General features: G+C 36.1%; 3 protein-coding genes across 3 annotated transcripts in view; 2 read left to right on the plus strand and 1 right to left on the minus strand.

The window, feature by feature from the left end:
• The window catches only part of SLC25A51 (solute carrier family 25 member 51), a 63,660-nt gene that overhangs the window by 32,332 nt on the left and 11,092 nt on the right, over window positions 1–20,236 (plus strand). Inside the window, exon 3 of the transcript XR_014020355.1 lies at window positions 13,985–14,054. The gene's annotated coding sequence lies outside the window, so the exon portion shown is untranslated. The remainder of the gene's footprint in view (window positions 1–13,984; window positions 14,055–20,236) is intronic.
• DCAF10 (DDB1 and CUL4 associated factor 10) overlaps window positions 2,348–20,236 on the minus strand; it is a 39,073-nt gene continuing 21,184 nt past the window's right edge. The window contains exons 3-7 of the mRNA XM_081278703.1: window positions 18,698–18,895; window positions 9,460–9,662; window positions 7,372–7,485; window positions 5,083–5,228; window positions 2,348–3,345 (exon numbers count right to left, since the gene is read on the minus strand). Coding sequence (XP_081134829.1) covers window positions 2,977–3,345; window positions 5,083–5,228; window positions 7,372–7,485; window positions 9,460–9,662; window positions 18,698–18,895 — 1,030 coding nt within the window. The 3' untranslated portion in view covers window positions 2,348–2,976. The remainder of the gene's footprint in view (window positions 3,346–5,082; window positions 5,229–7,371; window positions 7,486–9,459; window positions 9,663–18,697; window positions 18,896–20,236) is intronic.
• Window positions 11,082–11,351, plus strand: LOC308634457 (small ribosomal subunit protein uS14-like; the record flags this gene model as incomplete). Its single annotated transcript, XM_081268271.1, has 1 exon — window positions 11,082–11,351. A coding segment is annotated over one exon (198 nt), but the record flags the coding sequence as incomplete, so codon positions are not given.

Here is a 20,236-nt window from a genome sequence, read left to right on the forward strand (position 1 = left end):
AAAAAAAAAAAAAACCTTCCAGAAGATGCTGAAAAAGTAAATTAACAGGCCAATTTACCATCATTTAGAAACTAAAGGGCAAAAGGATAGAGTATTTTGCACTATCTTTGGATTAAATCAAATAAAAAGACAAACCTAGGTTTGAATCCCAGTTTTGCCACCCACTGCCAACTCTGTGACTTCAGACAAGTCACTTATGGTTTCTATCACATCATGGCTGCCAAAGATTTGGGGCTAATTCTAACTATCTTCCAAGTTTTTGTGGGGGCTAAGAGTAAAGCAGATACATTATTTAACACATAATAAGTTCCCTAAAGTGGTTCAAGAACCATTGACTAAATTTGGAATTGGGTGGCATGTGGGTCCAGCATCTGACATGGAATCCTTTTTTTTTTTTTTTTGGTACTGGGGATTAAACTCAGGGGTACTCAACCACTGAGCCACATCCCCAGGCCCATTTTGTATTTTTTATTTAGAGATAGGGTCTCACCGAGTTGCTAGTGCCTCACCATTGCTGAGGCTGGCTTTGAACTTGAAATCCTCCTGTCTCAGCACCCCCAGCCACTGGGAATACAGGTGTGCACCACTTGACATGGAATCCTTTCCAAAGTTAATAATTTGTGGAGTCTTCTTTTGAATTCAATTTGATTTGTACTTCATAGCTTTTTTAAAAAAATAATTTTAGTTGTAGATGGACACACATATTTATTTATTTATTTATTTATTTATTTATTTTTATGTTGTGCTGAGGATCAAACCCAGGGTCTCACACTTGTGAGGCAAGTGCTCTACCACTGAGCTACAGCCCCAGCCCCCTTCATAGCTTATTTTTTTTTCATAGCTTATTTTTAATAATAATTTTCAGTGTTTTTATCTCCAAAATTTCATTCTGTTAAATTTTTTCTTTTTTATGAAATTTATGGCAAGCCTACATTTTCACTGTGCTTTTATGTATATTTTTTCAATGGCCACAAAATTTCCAATTTTTTCAACATCTGTGGTAAGATAATCTAATTCTGTTCTAGAGTCAACATTGTTCCAAGACAGAATCTCTTACATATATGTGTGTGAATGACTATTTGGCAGGTCCTACAATAAATGTCACTTTTATTCATATATTAGGGTTGTTTAAACATTTCTGTAAGATTTAAAGTACTTTTCTTCATATGGCTGGAATCTCAGCATCTACTCTCAAGCCCTTTTTTTTTTCCCAACCTATAAGGATATTCACAATAATACAACTTAATGACAAAGTGTTCATAAGTCATTGATTTAACAGCCAGCATATCTTAGAAATTGCCCTGAGCAAGGAATTAGGAAACTTAAACCCATGTCCTGGTTCTGTCACAAACTTTGCATGATGATCTTAAGCAAGTGACTTAACTTCTCTCATTTGTCAAATAATGCAATTAATTACATTCCAAGTTGTTTTATATCTCTAAAAATGTTCATTTACTTATTAAATAATCAAAACACCTTGTGGGAATTATGTTAAGCACCAAATGAGTATAGAAATATATAATGCTGTTTAAGACTATGTTTTTAAAATTGTGATTCAAAGGTCACCTGAATAAAGATTACCTGGGGTTCTTGTTAAAAATAGAGATTCCTGTCCTCTCCCTGCCTAAATCAGAATCTCCTAAGGTGACATACAGGTTTCTGTATTTTCAGAATCTCTACAATGATTATAATGCACCCTAATGTTTGAGAACCAATGGCCTAAAGAGGACAAGGCTGGTGCATGGCTTAAATTACTCCAGCCTCTGGAAAATCCCTTCTAAATATAATACATTCCATGTAGAGGAGACAGGAAGAAAGCTGCCTATTCAACAGAGCATCAGCCTGTGCTTGCCCCTACCTGATGCTTTCACTTGCTGTGTTCTATAACAAAACAGAAAAAAGGATGACACCCAGATCACTGCCAGGATTATGATAACATCTGGAAGAGGACTGCAGCTCTCTGTTTGCTAATGGTAAGTTGAGCTTGTGACCCTTGGCTCAAGGAAGAAAGATGAGTAAAATGCCATTTCTTTACTCTTAATTCACCGTCCACCCCAATACTGTTAATACATCATTCTGGCAGAGAAAACACAGAAAGTCTTAAGTCACATTGTTCCATCTCTCTGTGGCCAAATACTGTACTAATGTTTAAATCCTCTTCTGTACAACAGAAATGACCAAGCCCATTTCTTCTCCTCCTTTCCTCTCTGATATTGCTGATAGGAGCTAAATACCAAATAAGGGGACATGAGAGAGATTATAAATTCATACAAGTAAATTACAAAGAGAGGTGGTAGTATTTTTTCTAGAATTTCACAAAATCTCTCACATGAAAAAACTTTCCTGTATGATTTTATCAGGAAACTTAAAAGACATTTTGATGCAAGACTATCTAATAGTTATGAGAAAAATGCCATTATCTGTGCTCAATATAGAGAAATATAACAGCAACTTTAAAAGGCCAAGTACATTGATAAATCAAGATGGAATTTTTTTTTCAACAACTGGCATGTCAACATCCATCTTCTGAGTTTTATTCAATACTAGTGTCATGGGTTTCTCTTATCCCAACCAAAACTCCTCTGCCAAATGTCCATAAAATTCATACCAACATACCAAAACTAAAAAAGAGAAAGGAAGGAAGGAGAGAAGGAAAGAAGGAAGGAACAGAAGGAGGCAGGAAGGTAAGGAGGAAACTCAACTACCATGCAAAATAACCATAAGAACTGGAGTTCAGCGGCACAGACCAGCAGGAGCAGAGGAATGCTGAAAAGGACGATGCTGCATAGTCTACTTGGAGATGCCCATATGATGCTGGATGATCAAGTACTCAGGTCACAGGTGTATTCATGGACCCATAAGAACCAGGATCTTGACCCAAACTTATAAGATCTTCTAAAAAGAAAACACTTCACCTAAATTGAAGTAATTAATAAGTCAAACACCAGAGAGTTCCTTATTTGATGTAAGTTGTGCCTAAAACTTTGGCTGATACAAAGAGACCCGTCCACTAAGGCACCCTGAGGCAATCTGACAATGTGTTGGAGAGAACTTTGTTGTCAGTACCACATCATTGTGAGAGTACAGAGATCGGATCACCCGCAGGGGACTGGATTCTTTGGGTAAACAGTCAACAAGTTCACTGCAGTGTTTGTCAAATCCCAACAAGCGAATCCCATAGCCATGTGGGGAAGAAATCATTCGCCCATCAGGGCTGAAGCAAAGTTCTTTGATATAACCCCTGCCTACATTGGCTTCTTCAATGTAATGAGTCAGTCGTAGGGAACAGCGAGGTGAGACTGGTCGCACTGGAGCTCCTTCTTGGAATTCATAGACACAAGTCCACTAAGGAAAGAAAAGGGAGACAAACCATGGTTATAGAGCACCAAAGACTGCTACAGAAATTCTCATTTTTCAAAAGCTCAACAGAATGCCAAAGTCACAGGATTGTTGCAAGATATCAATCAGATGAATACTCTCTCCCATTAACTAACAAAACTTGTAGGCCCCATACCTTCTTCTCTTCATAACCTGAAGTTATTCTGCACTGTGAGGTTTTAAAACCTTTTGTTCCCTGAGGCTGCCTGTGACTTCTGTAGTAATACTTTTCCTTTTCTTACAGCAACAACAATCCTGATATTTTAAAAACTTCTGGGGTACGGGCTGGGGTTGTGGCTCAATGGTAGAGCACTTGCCTGGTATGTGTGAGGCACTGGGTTAGATTCTCAGCACCACATATAAATAAATGAATAAAATAAAGGTCCATCAACAACTAAAAATACATATTAAAAAAAAATTCTGGGTATATCCAAGCCCTAAAGTACCTCTTCCTCTGCACTTCAAAAGCTCTCTTCCCCTCCTTTTAGTTGTGGTCTCTGGAACCACTGAGATCCTTGCTTTCCAGAATCCTAAGGTCATTTAACCTCTTCCCCTAGTCATCAGTTTAGTCTCCACCTTGCCCAGATATTCCTGATTTTTTTTTAATTTTAATATTTATTTTTTTAGTTATTGGCGGACACTTTGTTTGTATGTGGTGCTGAGGATCGAACCCGGGCCGCACACATGCCAGGCGAGAGCGCGCTACCACTTGAGCCACATGCCCAGCCCCAGATATTCCTGATTTTTAAAAAAAATAAATAAAATTATGATAATTGGCTAAAACCTCACATTTATCCAGCTTAGCTAAAACATTTCAGTGCTGTGTTTACTATATATTACCTTTATTTATTTATTTTGACAAGATGAAAGAGGCAAGAATTAAGAAGCCAGACACAACCTGAGCTGATGATGGCCATTAGAGTACTTGCTAGCCTGTTACACCCAAGCAGGAGAAGAAGAAGGGTTAGCAAGGGATAATACCATAAAACCACAGGGGATAGAAAGAGGATCGTTAAGAAGAAGGGGCTCTTGCCTGTCATGGTGGTGTGTGCCTGTAATCCTAGCAACTTGGGAGGCTGAGGCAGGAGGAACACAAGTACAAGGCCATCCTCAAAAACTTAGCAAGGCCTTAAGCAACTCAGTGACACCCTGTCTCAAAAATAAAAAAAATTAAAAAATTAAAAAGGGCTGGGGATGGGGCTGGGGATGTGGCTCAAGCGGTAGTGCGCTCGCCTGGCATGCGTGCGACCCGGGTTCGATCCTCAGCACCACATACAAACAAAAGATGTTCTGTCCGCCAAAAACTAAAAAATAAATATTAAAAATTCTCTCTCGGGGGCTGGGGATGTGGCTCAAGTGGTAGCGCGCTCGCCTCGCATGCGTGCGGCCAGGGTTCGATCCTCAGCACCACATACCAACAAAGATGTGTCTGCCAAAAACTAAAAAATAAAATTCTCTCTCTCTCTCTCTCTCCCCCTCTCTATCTCTCACTCTCTCTTTAAAAAAAAAAAAAAAAGAAAGAAAGAAAAAGGGCTGGGGATGTGGCTCAATGGTAAAGTGTCCCTGGATTCAATCCCTGGTACCAAAAAAAAAAAAAAAGGAGGAGAGTCTGTGGACTGTGGTCTGATACACCTAGATTTGCACACACAGCAATGCCAATTTGTCCAATGAAACCTACTGAAGATAAAGCACTGCTAACTGTACCTCCTGATCATCAGTGTTGCTTGAGCACCGAAGAAGAGTGGCCCAGCCTTTGGGGTGCAGCTGTAAGGATGTGATGCAGTTTCCACGGTCTCTCTCACCAGGTACTTCAGGGGTTAAGACTTCAAGACTATTTCGTGGTGAAACGCCTGAGAAACAAGAAAATGAGGATTGGGATTTGTATTATTCAAGGACTAAGGCTGATTTCTGGCAGTTATCTTCCATGCCTTATGTTAACACATGTAAAAAAAATATATTGTTCCTCAAAATATGGTGAGTTTTGGGATATGGGCATGGGGAAAGAGTACTACTATTATGAAAGATTACAAGTCCCTAGCTGGGTGCAGTGGCACATATCTGAGACAGGAGAATTACAAGTTCGAGGCCAGCCTAAGTAACTTAGCAAGAGGGCTGGGGACATAGCCTAGGTTCAATCTCCAGTATGGGCTTAGGGGGAAGGGGGACCCAAGTTCCTATAGTAGGAATCACTGGGGACTTAAGGCTAAGACATGGAAGCTGAGTAGGGGTCCTTTGGATTTTGATCTATACCTCATAAAGCTGTTTATTTATGGTTTATCTCCACCCCACCCCCTCGTTTTGTACTGGATATTGAATTCAGGAGTAATTTATTACTTAGTTTTATACCTAGCCCTTTTTATTTTTGAGACAGGATCTTTATAAGTTGCCAAGGCTGGCCTTGAACTTGCAACCTCCCTGCTTCAGCTTCCCAAGTGTATGTGTGGTGAGGGGAGGTCATAGGCATGCACCACTGTGCCTGGCTTTTCTTTTTAAAAATTCCCTTGGAATTACTATACCACTGATGGAAACCTATAAGGCTCTAAATTACACTGCAACAACCAAACTATACATAAGTAATAATTTCACATGTGATTGGATTTTAACAATTTCAGAGAAAAACAAACCTCCATTTTAAGCATTAATTTTGTAAACCTCTAACAAAAGCAGAAAAGAAATACACTCTAAATAGGTAAGCAAAGTTTTGATAGGTGTATTTTCTGGAGTTTCTCAGGAGTTGACAAAAGGGGAAACTATGAAGGAGCTGAATGGAGAGGGGGTAGGAAAGACTGGAAGATCAAGGATACCACTGATTTCACTTGAGCCAGAGCTAAGTTTAGTTTTATTTGTGCTATATCCTTAGAATCCACAGAAGATATCATGTCAAAAATAAAAGTTCTGGCCAGGCACGGTGGTGCACACCTGTAATCCCAGCGGCTCAAAGGCTGAGGCAAGAGCATCATGAGTTCAGAGCCATCCTCAGCAATCTAGCAAGGCCATGAACAACTCAGCGAGACCCTGTCTTTAAATAAAATATAAAAAGGGCTGAATATGTGACTCAGTGGTTAAGCACACTGGGTTCCATCCCTGGTACCAAAAAAAAAAAGTTCTAATGCTGCTCTAACTCTCAAAGGAGAGTTATACTTATTTCCAAAAGGTGACCTAAAAGGCCATTTTTGGCCAATAAAGAGGAGGATAAACAACTAAGAGCTTAGATTTGGATTTAATATGGAGAGGGGTTATAATGGAATTTGTCCAGGTAGAAAGCATTTCGATCAGGAAGTGGAGGGATGGGCAGAGAAGCTAGTTCTTTTAGAATGGCCGGGGGAAAAATGGAAGATACAGATTGGGGCCAGATTAAGCTCATTTTATCCCACAATCCCTTGCAACTGTCATGCGATGTACAGAAAGGGAAGAAAATGGCAAGACATTTGGAGTATCACAGGTCTGTAATTCCTGCTCTTTGGGAGGTTGAGGCAGGAGGATTCAAAGACTGAGGCTAGCCTTGGAAACTTAGGGAGAGTCCATCTCAAAATAAGAAACTGAAAAAAGGGTTGGGGTGTAGCTCAGTAGTAAGGCACTCCTGGGTTCAATCCCGAGTACTGAGGAGGAAGAAGAAAAAAAAAAAAGAAAAGAAATGGCAAAAGACCTAGAGTAAAAGACTAGGTGACATTCACAATCACCTGATAAATTCATTTCTCATGTTTATACAGTACTTGCACATGTATACTCTCATTTAATTTTTCCAACAATCTTGACTGGAATCTACATTTCCCAACTACTTCCTCTCCAAACTAGAACAAAGTAAGTTTGGTACATGTGATAAAAACAAAGTTCAAATTCCATCATAGATTTCAGCATAAAACAGTTAGTTGACTGAGAGGCAAGAAATAGTCTCATCTCCACTAGTTATTTTTATGGATTAAAACCAAACCAAAGAAAATTATTTGATGGAATCTGTTATTGCAAGATTATAAAATCCAGCTTTTAACCTACCTTCTCTTTGGGAGGCTCGTGACATGTGCTTCTCAGAAGATGAATTAGAATCACTATGATGACAAGGTGAACCGGAAACTCTGTGACCAGCTGAACTCGATGAAGTGCTCAAATCTTAAAAACACAAAGAGTTTGACAATAAATCTAGCATAACTCTGGTAGTATCTCTTAACTTTTTAATTATCTACTTGAACCATATTCTAAATCATCCAAAACATGGCCAAAAAAGCTCATATAAACCTGGGGTATAACTAAGATGAAGGAAGGCAGGACATATCTTTAAAGCGTTATTTAAGGCCAAATCGCTTTTAAAAACATTTTATGCCAAAAACTTGTGTATGTGAAATAAAATAAACAAAAAAACAAACCCCAGCCAAATAAACACTGGAATATCTTTGGGTATCATTTCTGTACTAAAACAGAATAAGAAAATTTAATGAAAACTGAGTCGTTTAACATTAGAATAGGGTCCAAACAACAGGCCCATTACTGGTAACATGAATAAATCTTTCTATAAAGCATACTAAAAACTTCTATTATGTAAATCTATGTAAATCCTCTTTGAAATGCAAAGCAAAGCTTTACATTAAAATCTGTGGAAAAGATAAAATGAATATGAAGTTTGGCATATTACTAGAAACTCAATTCCATCATACATTTTCAGTAGTCCCACACCTCTGCAGGGAATTCTTATTTTATTGAATTTCTTATGATTTTATACCAGAATTACCCTTAGAAGTCAGAAAAGCTGCTGCTTCTTTTTTTGGTACCATGGATTAAACCCAGGAGTACTTAACAATTGAGCCACAACCCCAGCCCTTCTTTGTATTTTATTTTAGAGACAGGTCTCACTGAGTTGCTTGGAGCCTCGCTAAACTGCTGAGGCTTTGAACTTGCAGTTCTCTTGCCTCAGCCTCCTGAGCCACTGGGATTATGGGCATACGCTACCACATATGGCTGAAGACTGAAAAGCTTGGTTTTGAGTCAAAAAATGCCAACTACACCTTCTAGATAACTATCACTAAGCTAATTATTAGTATTTAACTTTTTTTAAAAAAGGCAATTCTGAATCTAAAAGGATTACATTCACTTTTATCAAACACCTTGCTTGCAAGGAAGTTTGTAAACTTAAATTTCTACTTTTAACAGTTAAATTGGTCAATAATAGTACAATTATGCCCGTATTTTCCCAAAAGAGTCTTCAGGAGTGCCCTTGTGCACATATGAGAAAGATTCCAACCATTTAAAGTTATCTTTTAATAGCACTTCATGAAAAGTTTGTATTTGTGTTCCAAATAATTAAGTCTGTTTTCCTCCGCTCCCAGGCCAGTCTTCTCTTTCCCAAAGTCAGATGAAATATATTCTCTTTATCATAAAATATTGATGAAGTATAGTATTTACGTTTTTCTGAGCCCCAACTTCACTTAAGTCTAATAGAATCAGCAACGGGAAAAAGGACAAAAGCTTTAGCAAGAGGGTGTTACAAACAAGATGGCACCAGGTACCTATGTGTGGACATCTGGAAATCTAGGATACAATACAAATTTAAAATTAAAACTCTATAATCATAACTTAAAAAGTTCTGCTGGGGGCTTGGATTGTGGTTCAGTGGTTGAGCACTTGCCCAGCATGTGTGAGGCCCTGGGTTTGATTCTCAGCACCGCATATAAATAAATAAAAGTCCATTGATAACTAAAAAAAAATATTCTAAAAAAAGTTCTGCTGGATTCTTTATTAAAAAAACACCTTTTCTTTCTTTAAAAATTTTTTTTGTTGTATATGGACAAAATACCTTTATTTTTTATTCATTTTTACTTTTATGTGGTGCTGAGGATTGAACCCAGGGTCTTGTGTGTCCAGGGAAGTACTCGACCACTGAGCTACAATCTCAGCCCTACTAAACTTTTAATTAAAAAAAGAAAAGCTGGGGCTGGAGGTTGTGGCTCAGTGGTACAGTGCTCGCCTCGCACATGAGAGACCCTGGGTCCGATCCTCAGCACCACATAAAAATAAATAAACAAAATAAAGATATTGTGTCAATGTATAACTAAAAAAATATTAAAAAAAAAAAAGAAAAGAAAAGCTTACCTGAACTTGATGTAGTTCTCCTTGCTCTCAAAATGGGATAGCTGCCTACTTCTAAAGACTTTGTTAAGTCAAGATCATGGAGAATCAAGAGATATCCAGAGGATGTTGAGATCAACATTTTGGAACAATCTGGTGTTAGTCTCATTCGCATGAGAAAACGAGTGTGAAAGAATTTCTTATGTGGACAACCATCTTCTGTACACCTATAAAGAAACAAACCCAACAAAACCTAGAGTTATCCTAAATTTAATGATTCAGTGATAGTCAAATTGTTTTTCCCTTCAAAGCAGAATTAATAATGTATGTTTACAATTATTTTGCTCACCATTCCTTCTCTCATCTCTAACCTTCCTTTTTAGATCACTCTTTTTTGTTCTGAAGTATATCCCTCAGAATTTTGTATGTAAAACTTTGTTGAGGTAAATTCATTTTTTTATTTTTCTGAAAATATGTATTTCATCTTTATTGAAAAAAGGTTTGGCTGAACATACAACTTAAGGTTGACAGTTACTTCTTTCCGAATAATGAGGATGTTTCACAGTTTTGAGTTCCAATGTTACTATTTATAAACTTGCTATCAGTCTATCTGCTACTTTTGAACAATTGATCTTTTTCTGTCTGGTTGATCTGTCTTTAGAGTCCTACAGTTTCACATTGGTATGTGTAACTTTGGATTTCCTTTTGTTTGTATTTACTGAGATTCATTTGACTTTCTAAATCTTAAGATTTATTTTAATCATATATTCTGGAAAGTTCTCAATCATTATTTCAATATTGCCCTTCACTCATTTTCTATATTCTTTCAGCACTCCAAAAAAACTTTTGAAACATTCATATTTGACTCTCCTTGTCTCACAATTTCTCTTTCATGGGTTTTTTTTTTTTGGGGGGGGGCTGGGGCAGGTACTAGGGATTGAAACCAGGGACACTCTACCACTGAGCTACATCACCAGCATCCCCCCACACCAATTTTTTGAAAGTCTCACTAAATTGCCCAGACTTGCCTCATATTTGTGATCCTCCTGCCTCAGCCTTCTAAATAGTTGGGATTACAGGTGTGCTCCACTGTGCAAGGCTTTTTCATGTTTCATATTTCCCCATTTTCATATGTTGTATTTTGAGTAACTTTTAGATATGTATCTCCTAATCTATTGTTTTAAGCTAAAAAAATCTATTGTTTTAAAGCTGTGTCTAACCTGCTGTTTCACCTGCCCCATATGTACTTGCATTTCTATAGTTCTATTAAGTTTTTAAAGTTATCAAATCTGCCCACATGGTTTCTTTGATAGACTTTTATTCCTTGTATATTTTTGTTCCTGTTTTATTTCATTTTTGTTATTTTAAAAAACATACCTATAGAAAAACACATAAATAAAACAAGTAGAACTTAAAGAAAAATGAATATTCCTCACCCACTTTAATAGTACAACATTTATACTTTAGACACTCCATCTATTTCTCTCCACTGTTGCAACCCATTTTTGTCTCAAACAAAAATACAAATATTGAGAGCTCTTTTCAAAATTTTAAGTTTTCTTCTCCTTATATTGTTATTTAAAGAAACTTTCCATTTGTATCTCTATATTATAAGTTTTCCTCGCCTTTTTTTTTTTTTTTTTTTTTTGCCTCGTTGCACCCTTGAAAGCAAGATAGGTCACCAACAGCTCTATTGGAGCCACCTGCCAAAATTTGGCCAGGGTTCTCGCTTTTGCCACGTGTGTTCAAACCGGCACGGTCTGATCCTGAAATACGGCCTCAACTTGTGCCGGCAGTGTTTCCGTCAGAACGCAAAGGACATAGGTTTCATTAAGTTGGACTAAGTGATCTTCCTCGAATGGATTACCCAAGACAGCCACCCAGTGAAGGAGAACGTGCTAATTCTTTGTACATAAAATAAAGTCTAAAAAACTTCCAAAAATGTGAAGAAGAAAAAAAAAAGTTTTCCTCAATTTCTGCTCTGCTCATGCTTAAGAGTGGGAAACTAAAGCTGACTAGGACTATATAGTTTATATAAATTACTATACACACTATATATATATATACTATACTATATATATATATACTATACTATATATATATATATATATATATATATATATATATATATATAACCTTAGATCATCACCCGAGAGAAGGCCGAGGATCTCTGAAATCAATATTCAGTACACATGTCATTTAATCCCCTTGGTTTCAGCAACATACCTGAACCTTCAACTGTTTCTGGAAACTTTTAATAAAGATTCTTCATTTTACCCTCTCTATAAAGTAAAATTAGAAACTTCTGCTAAAATGGGAAGTTGACTGCACTGATATAGGTTAAGAAAGGAAGAAGTTCTTAAATATCTCTCCTGTGAATCCTTATTTAGCTACTTAAAAAGTACCCAGGGTTGCCAGTTCCTGTGATTTTGAGGATTCTATGACAATTATCTTAAGTTTTTAACTTTCCCCCTCTGCCAGCTTAGAGTTCAGATTCCTTGGACTTACTAAATCAAGTTGCTTAAAACAGCTGCTTAGTCAGTAGTCATTCATCTCCACCATCTTTCCAGCTTCTAAAATTCTATTGTCATATTTCCTCTCCTGTTTTCCCATCTTTATAAGTTTATGCCCTTGACTTTAAAATGTCTTTTTTGTTTGCTTAGGTATTACAGTGACTTAAATGAAAATTTACAATTTTCTCCATCAAGGTTACACATCTTCTTTTGTAATTTATTCTTATGTATAACTACATATTTTTAAAAATTTATTTGTTCTAATCAATTACATATGACAACAGAATGCTCTGATTCATTGTACACAAATGGAGCTCAATTTTTCACATCTCTGGTTATATAAATTTTTTTATTATGAAAAATTGTATACATGAAAAATTGTATACTTGAAAAATTTTGCATTGACATAATCCCAATAATCAATGGGAACACAATTGATTTTTAAAATTTTCATCCTACTTCCAGCCTGCAACGTTTTTTGGTTTGTACTGCAGATTACATGGGCACTTAACCACCAAGCCACAGCCCCAGTCCTTTTTTTTACTTTGAGACAGGGTCTTGTGAAGCTGCTTAGGCCTTGCTAAATTGCTGAGGCTGGCTTGAGTTCTTGGGATTACAGGTGTGCACCACCACACCCAGCTGGACATTTCATATAAACAGAAGTGTACAATAAGTAGTCTTTAATCTGGCCTTTTCATTTAGCATAATTTCTTGAGGTTCTTCCATGACACAGCATATATCAATACTACTTTCATTGCCAAATAGTATTGTTGTGTAGACACAATACATTTTGTTTAACTATTAACCACTGGATGGATATTTAGATTGGTTCCCTTTTTCTTTGGCTATGATAAATACTGCTATTGTAAATATTTATGTATAGGTCTTTGTATAGATAGACATATGTGTTCATTTCTTTTGTGTAGGTATACCTAGGAGTGGAAATACAGTAACTATTATTTTAACACTTTGCAAAACTGCTAACTTTTATAAAATGGTTGTACCATTTTACTTTCCCAGCAGCAATGTGGATTCCAGGAATGAGGGCTCCAGTTTTCCACATTCTTGCCAAGACTTGTTATTCATAATATTGAGTCTTCTAATCTCTGAACATGTAATGTCTCTTTATTAGAGACTACTTATATTTCTTTTAGAAATGTTACATAGCATTCAGTGTACAAATCTTGTACTTTTTTGTGTGTGTACTCCTGGGGATCAAACCCTGGGTCTTGTGCATGCTAGGTAAGTGCACAATCACTGAGCTACACCCCTAGCCCAAATACTATTGTATTCTTTTTGATACTATTGTGAATGCAATTGTATTCCTCAGCCATTTCTGGATTATTCATTGCTTTATTTATTTATTTATTTTTTAAATAAATCTTTTTTTTTTAGAAAGAGAGGGACAGAGAGAGAGAGAATTTCGATATTTATTTTTCAGTTTTTGACGTACACAACATCTTTGTTTTTTTGTATGTGGTGCTGAGCATCAAATCCGGGCCGCACACATGCCAGGCGAGCCACATCCCCAGCCCCTATTCATTGCTTTTAAGTAGAAATATCTTTGACTTTTGCATATTAATCAGCCATATCTTGTTAATTCAATGAACTTGTTTATTATTTCTAGGCTTTGGGGGGGAATTCCTTAAGATTTTCTATGTAGAAAAACACATAGTAGTATACACCCAAAATCCCAGTGACTTGGGAGGCTGAAGCAGGAGGATCAGAGTTCAAGGTCAGACTGCAAAACTTAAAGAGACCCTATTTCAAAATAGAAAATAAAAAGGGCCTTGAGATGTAGCTCAGTGGTAGAGGGCCCCTAGGTTCAATCCCCAGTACCAAAAAAGAAAATATAAATAATAGAGTTAAATCTTCTAAATATGAAAACTGATTTTACTTCTTCCTTTCCAATCTGGTAGCTTTTTTTCTTCTTGCTTCATTGTGCATCCAGAGTAATGATGTATCTCCAGTACAATATTGAATAAAAGTGGCAAGAACTTTGTTACTAATCTTTTTTTTTAATATTTATTTTTCAGTTTTTGGCGGACCCAACATCTTTGTTTGTATGTGGTGCTGAGGATCGAACCCGGGCCACATGCATGCCAGGTGAGCGCGCTACCGCTTGAGCCACATCCCCAGCCCTTTGTTACTAATCTTATGGGAAATGTATCAGTCTTTCAACATTAAGATTTTTAACTGTAGGTTTTCCATTAATGTCAGGTTAAGGAAGTTCTCTTTTATTCCTAGATTGAACACAAATGGGTATTGAATTTTATGTTAATTGCTTTTCGGTCTTTATTGAGATGATTATGTGAGGTTTTAGTTTTACTAATATATTACATTAATTGATTTTTGGATATTAAACCAACATGGCATTTTTGAAATAAATTCTACTTGGTTGTGACTTATAATCCTTTGTATGTATATTGCTAGATTTGACTTGCTAATATTGTTTTCAGATCTTTGCATCAATTTTATTGCAGGATATTGGCCAGCAGTTTTCCATTCTTATGAAGTCACAGTAATACTAGACTCAAAAGAATTCAGCTGGGAAGTGTTCTTTCCTCTATTTTCTGAAATAGTTTGTAATGGAATATTTGGTAAAATTCATTGTGAAGCCATTTGGGCTTGGGCTTTTCTTTGTGGGAAGATTTACAAATTACCAACTCTTTATTTACTACAGGTCTTGTGTCTAAGGATTTTCCACTTACTCTTTGAATCTGTTTCAGTAATTTATGACTCTCTAGGTATTTGTTTACATAAGTTATTATAAAGAGGTTCATAATATTCTTTTATAACCCTTTCAATTTTCTTCTGAAAGGCCGGTAATGATGTCCTTTATTTTGTTTTTAATCATGACTGAATGTTGAATTTTATTCCTCAATTGAAATAATCAACCCTCCTACAAAGGTGTGTCTTTGGATCCCTGTCTTTGGACACATAAGAATTAGAGGAAAAGAAATATGAATTTGGAGAAGTCTTTTCCAAATTTTCCCCCATGGATCAATCATCCCACATAGAAGAAGAAAAGAAAAAAGAATCATATGGATTTATTCATTTTATCTGTTAATGTAATTAATCATATTAACAGAAGTTTATATTAACAAAACATCCTTTCATTTCTGGAATAAGAATTCTCTTTTTCTAGAATCTCATCAGTTTAATAAAACCAGAATATCATTTCAGTATCTGACAGAAGTCACCTATAAAACTGATAAGGCTGTTCTTTATTAGATCAGTTTTAACTGATTTAAAATTTTTCTTCAATGTTTACAGAATTGATGTTCAGAGTACTTAAATAACCAGTAGTGCACAAACACTAGAGAGTCAGAATAGATATAGTTGGCAATGCTGGAACAGAGTCTTAGAATTGTATTACTGTGCAAGAAGAATTTCAGTTACTGGATGATGGGAAGATCTTGAGGGAGGTAATCTTAGAAGAGAGGCCTAGGTAGCCAGAGGGTGACTCAGGGCAGCAATTACTTAACAAATGGTAAGGAAGAAGTTCAATCTTTTAACAACTACTTCAGCTGAATCGGTACACACTGGTTAAACATCAGTCCTGGAAAATGGTTTATTACTTCTTTGGTTAGCTTTGCTAAGGTGTCTTTTTTGTTTGTTTGTTTTTAAATATTTTTAGTTGTGGATGGGACACAATACCTTTATTTTATTTTTATGTGGTGCTGATGATGGAACCCAGTGCCTCACACATGCTAGGCAAGTGTTCTACCACCAAGCCACAACCCCAGCCCGAGGTGTATGTTTTTAGTAAACTATTTCATCAAAGTTTTCAATATATTTGCATACAGTTGATTTTGTCATCTTACTCTATATATTTTTGTTAAAGCTCCTTTTTCATTGCTATTATGATTTTTGGTGTGGGGGATCAAACCCAAGGCTTCACACACGCTACTTAAGTAACATTGCTACACTTCCAGCCCTCATTGCTATTATTATTTGTTTTCTATTTTCTCTTGATGTCTTTTTAAAAAAATATTTGTTGATTGACCTTTATTTATTTATTTTTTACTTATATGTGGTGCTGAGACTCAAACCCAGTGCCTCATGCATGCCAGGCAAGTGCACTACCATTGAGCCATAACTCTAGCCCTCTCTTGATGAATCTTGTCAGAGAATTACCAATTATTTCAAACAACACTTTAGAAAAATCCTTTTTATTATATTATCATTTTCAATCTTAATTTTTAAAAATTTTTAGTTGTAGGGCTGGGGATGTGGCTCAGCGGTAGCGCGCTCGCCTGGTATGCGTGCAGCCCAGGTTCGATCCTCAGCACCACATACAAACAAAGATGTTGTGTCCGCCGATAACTAAAAAATAAAATATTAAAAAAAAATTTTAGTTGTAGTTGGATATAATACCTTTATTTATTTATTTTTTGTGGTGCTGGGGATCGAACTCAGGGCCTCGCACGTGCTAGGCAAGTGCTCTACTGCTGAGCCACAACCCCAGCCCTAAATCTTATTAATTTTGTATTTTTGTTATATCCATATATCCACTTCTTTTTTGGTATCAGGGATTGAGCCCAAGGGCACTTTACTAATGAGCTACACCCACAGCCCTTTTTGAGAAAGTGTCTCACTAAATTGCTTAGGGCCTTGCTAAATTGGTGAGGCTGATCTCAAACTGGCAAATCCTACTCCCTCAACCTCCTGAGTAGCCAGTATTATAGGCATGTGCCACTACTCCCTGGTGTGGGGGCTGAACCCACGGGGGTGGGGGGGCTTAATCACTGAGCAATATCCCAGCCCTTTTTTATATTTTTATTTAGAGACAGGGTCTTGCTGAGTTGCTGAGGCTGGCTTTGAATTCTAATCCTCCTGGCTTAGCCTCCCAAACTGCTGGGATTACAGGTATGTGCCACTGCACCCGGACATACATCTACTTTTACTGGGTTTATCCTTTTAGTTTTTACGTTTTTTAAGTAAGTTCATCAATTTTCAGTCTACCTTCTGACATTCTGAATTACTTAGGAAATGGGTTTATAAGTCTCTAAAGATGGGGAGAGAATTTCTCTTTTTAGTACTGGGGATTGAACCCAGGGGTGCTCTACCACTGAGCTATATTCCCAGCCCTTTTTATTTCGAGAAAGCATCTCACTAAATTACCCAGGCTGGCTTTGAACTTTTGCTCCTCCCACCTCAGTCTTCCAAGTAGCTGGGATCACAGGTGTGAGCTACTATGCCTGGCTAGTTTTACTTTTAAATCCAATTTAACACTATTTTTTAACTGGCAAGTTTAGTTCATATATATTTATCATTACTGATGTCTAGATTGATGTGTAGGTTATGTGCCTACCATATTTCTGTGCTATCTTACCTTTTTTTTTTTTTGGCAGGGGCGGGTGTGGCTGGGAATTAAACTAAGGATGCTTTACCACTGAGGTAAAGCTACATCCTCAGTGTTTTTTATTTTGAGACAGGGTCTCACTCAGTTGCTCAAGGTCTTGCTAGGTTGCAGAATCTAGCCTGAAACTTGTGATCCTCCAGATTTAACGTCCTGAGATGCTGGGATTACAGGCATGCACCACTATGCCTGGCACCTATTTATTTTTTAAATGATTCTTTTTTTCTCCCCTTCTTCTCTATTTCTACTGTCTTATTAGTTTTTTTATCCTTCTATAGATTTGGAAATTGTGATTTTTATTTCTGTTCAAATTTTCTTTCTAGATAAAAAATACACATTTGCCTCTAAATTCTAACACATATGTTTATGTTTGTCTAAAGATGATCAATAGCTGTATCCTCTACTCAAAATGTACATCTAGAAATCTTTAATATTATCCCCTTTTTACATATGATCTCTGAAGAGCGTATTTAAAAATAATCCTGATGTGTTACTATATTATCATTTCACCAGTTTGCAATAGGTATATTTTAATTATTTCTCAAACTTCAATTTTCAAATAATCAAATTCTCTATTAGAAAACATTTTATTCAAATGTTTCTCAATGGAGGTATAACTTGCATTTTAGGTGGGTCAATTGGTCCAAAGTGAAAAATAGCCTGTGTACTGCAGGATGTTTAGAAACTATGGTCCTACCAACAAATGCCATAGATATCCTCCCTTTTCCCCAACAATGATAACCCAAACTGCCCCATACTATGTTTCCAAACATTACTTTCAGGATCAGTACCACTCACTTGAGAATACTCTTTTAATGCATGAAAAAAAATTGCAAAAATTACAAAATAAATAGATTTAGAACTGAAGGAACAAAGAGTAAGAAATATTTTAGTTTCACAAAGGAAATAATAAAAACATTTTTCCTTAAACTCAGGAAATTCATTTTATACAGCAGTTTTCAATCATTAGCTATATGCCTTGGTCTCTTTACCATACAAAATTTTTGCTTACTTACTTTTTGATTTCTGCAGTGTTGGGCATCAAACCCAGGGCCTCATGTGCACTAGGCAAGGATGCTATCACTGAATCATACCCTGAACTCCAAAGTTTTTAGTTGTAATATGATTAAGTAACCAAAGATGGAATCACTTTTTGTTTTTTCTAAAGCCAGTTTTTTTTTTTTTTTTTTCTTGAGGCTGCAGTAGAATACTGAATTTGTTCACCATTTTATCTGTTTATTTTTGTGGTACTGGGGATTGTGGTATTCAGGCCTCACACATGCCAGGCAAGTGCTCTACCACTGAGCCATATCCCTAGTCCTGCTGACAATTTAAAAAAAAATGTTTTTATTCATAATCCTAATATGGTCTCCTAGTTACAAACCTGTTAGTGTCCCAAATAATGACATTTCCATCAAATCCTGATGTTACTAAGAGTCTTGTATTAGTATCATATTCGATGTTCTTCACCCAGCTAGTGTGACCATGTAAAGTGCATACTTTGGTGTTCAATTTTCTCAGATCCCATAATGCTATTGTAGTGTCATCAGAGCAGGTAGCGAACAGCCGGTTATCAAGAAATCTACAAAAGCAGAAAAGAAAAACTGGTTTATTTAATCTCTTCTTGAGGAAAATTTGTTGAGAAACGATCTCTATATTACCTAATCAAGAAAGAGGAAAAAAACAAATGACTATAAACTCATTGTAGAAATCTAGTGATTCTGATATACAATTAACTGTAAGTATAATTTACATAATCACAGGGCCAGGCCACTAAGATTTAATAAGAGCCACGATGTAATTTGATCCATTTTCTTTAAATTACTGATGTTTTTTGGAACTGGAAGTAGGCATAGGTAGACAGAACAGAAGGAAAGAACTTAATAATGAGAAATATTTACTCTGCTATAAGTAACATCCCTTTAAATCTAGAATATTTACATTAAAAATGCTTTTCAAATTGCCATCATTTTAATTTATTAATTCAAAGGCATTCCCCAAGGAATCTCATTTAGCAACATTTTATTAGGACCAGTTAAGATTACAGGACAGACTTATTTGAAACACTCTTATAATTTAGACTTTTTATTTTGCACTAATTTCTCAATTCTTAGCAAGAATATATTTTTATACATTTACTTAAAAGATAGCAAAGTTAACATTCACACTTAAAATGGTTTAATTTAACATTAGGATGATCTCTCTAATATACATTGTTATACACAACTTTCTTAATCTCTTGCAAAAGAAATAAAATCTAGAGATCCTTCCAAGATAAAACCATACAAATTCTTGTCAGATATTAATCACAATATCCACAAACACCATTGTGACCTCAAAACTTATCCTGGTTTTAAAATTCCAGGCCTATCCTCCTCCTGCCCCTTGATATGGCTAACTCTTGCTTTCTTTTTAATATTTAGCTATCATCCCTTCCAGGAAGCCTTCCCTTTCTGTCAATATGGGGTAGATTACCAATTCTCTTAGTTCCCAAATCATTCTACACTTGTATCATAATACCTCAAACTACAGTGAAAGAAATAACTTTACAAAGCTATAAACTCCTTGAAGGCTGCCTAGTTCATGGTTAGAATTGTAGTACCCAACAAACAGTGCCAGGCACATAGGCATCAACAAATATTTATTAAATAAGAAGTGTTCACTACCTAGTGAAGACATTATAAATACATAATTACATAAAATAATTATGTGGAATAAAAAAAGGAAAGAGGATGACTAGGAAAGACTTCATGGTGGTCTCACCGGTACCAACAAAAGATAAGCAGGAACTCCAAGTAGCCAAGAGATAAGCAAAGGTACAGAGGCAAGGAATGCTACTTGCGGGAAAATAGAGACAGGTAGGGGACATATCATGGATTTATTCCATAACAATCCCCAATAAACAATTTTTTTAATTATAATT

The sequence above is a fragment of the Spermophilus citellus genome (assembly GCF_964194105.1).
Source record: "Spermophilus citellus genome assembly, chromosome: 2".
Classification (NCBI taxonomy): Eukaryota; Metazoa; Chordata; class Mammalia; order Rodentia; family Sciuridae; genus Spermophilus; species Spermophilus citellus.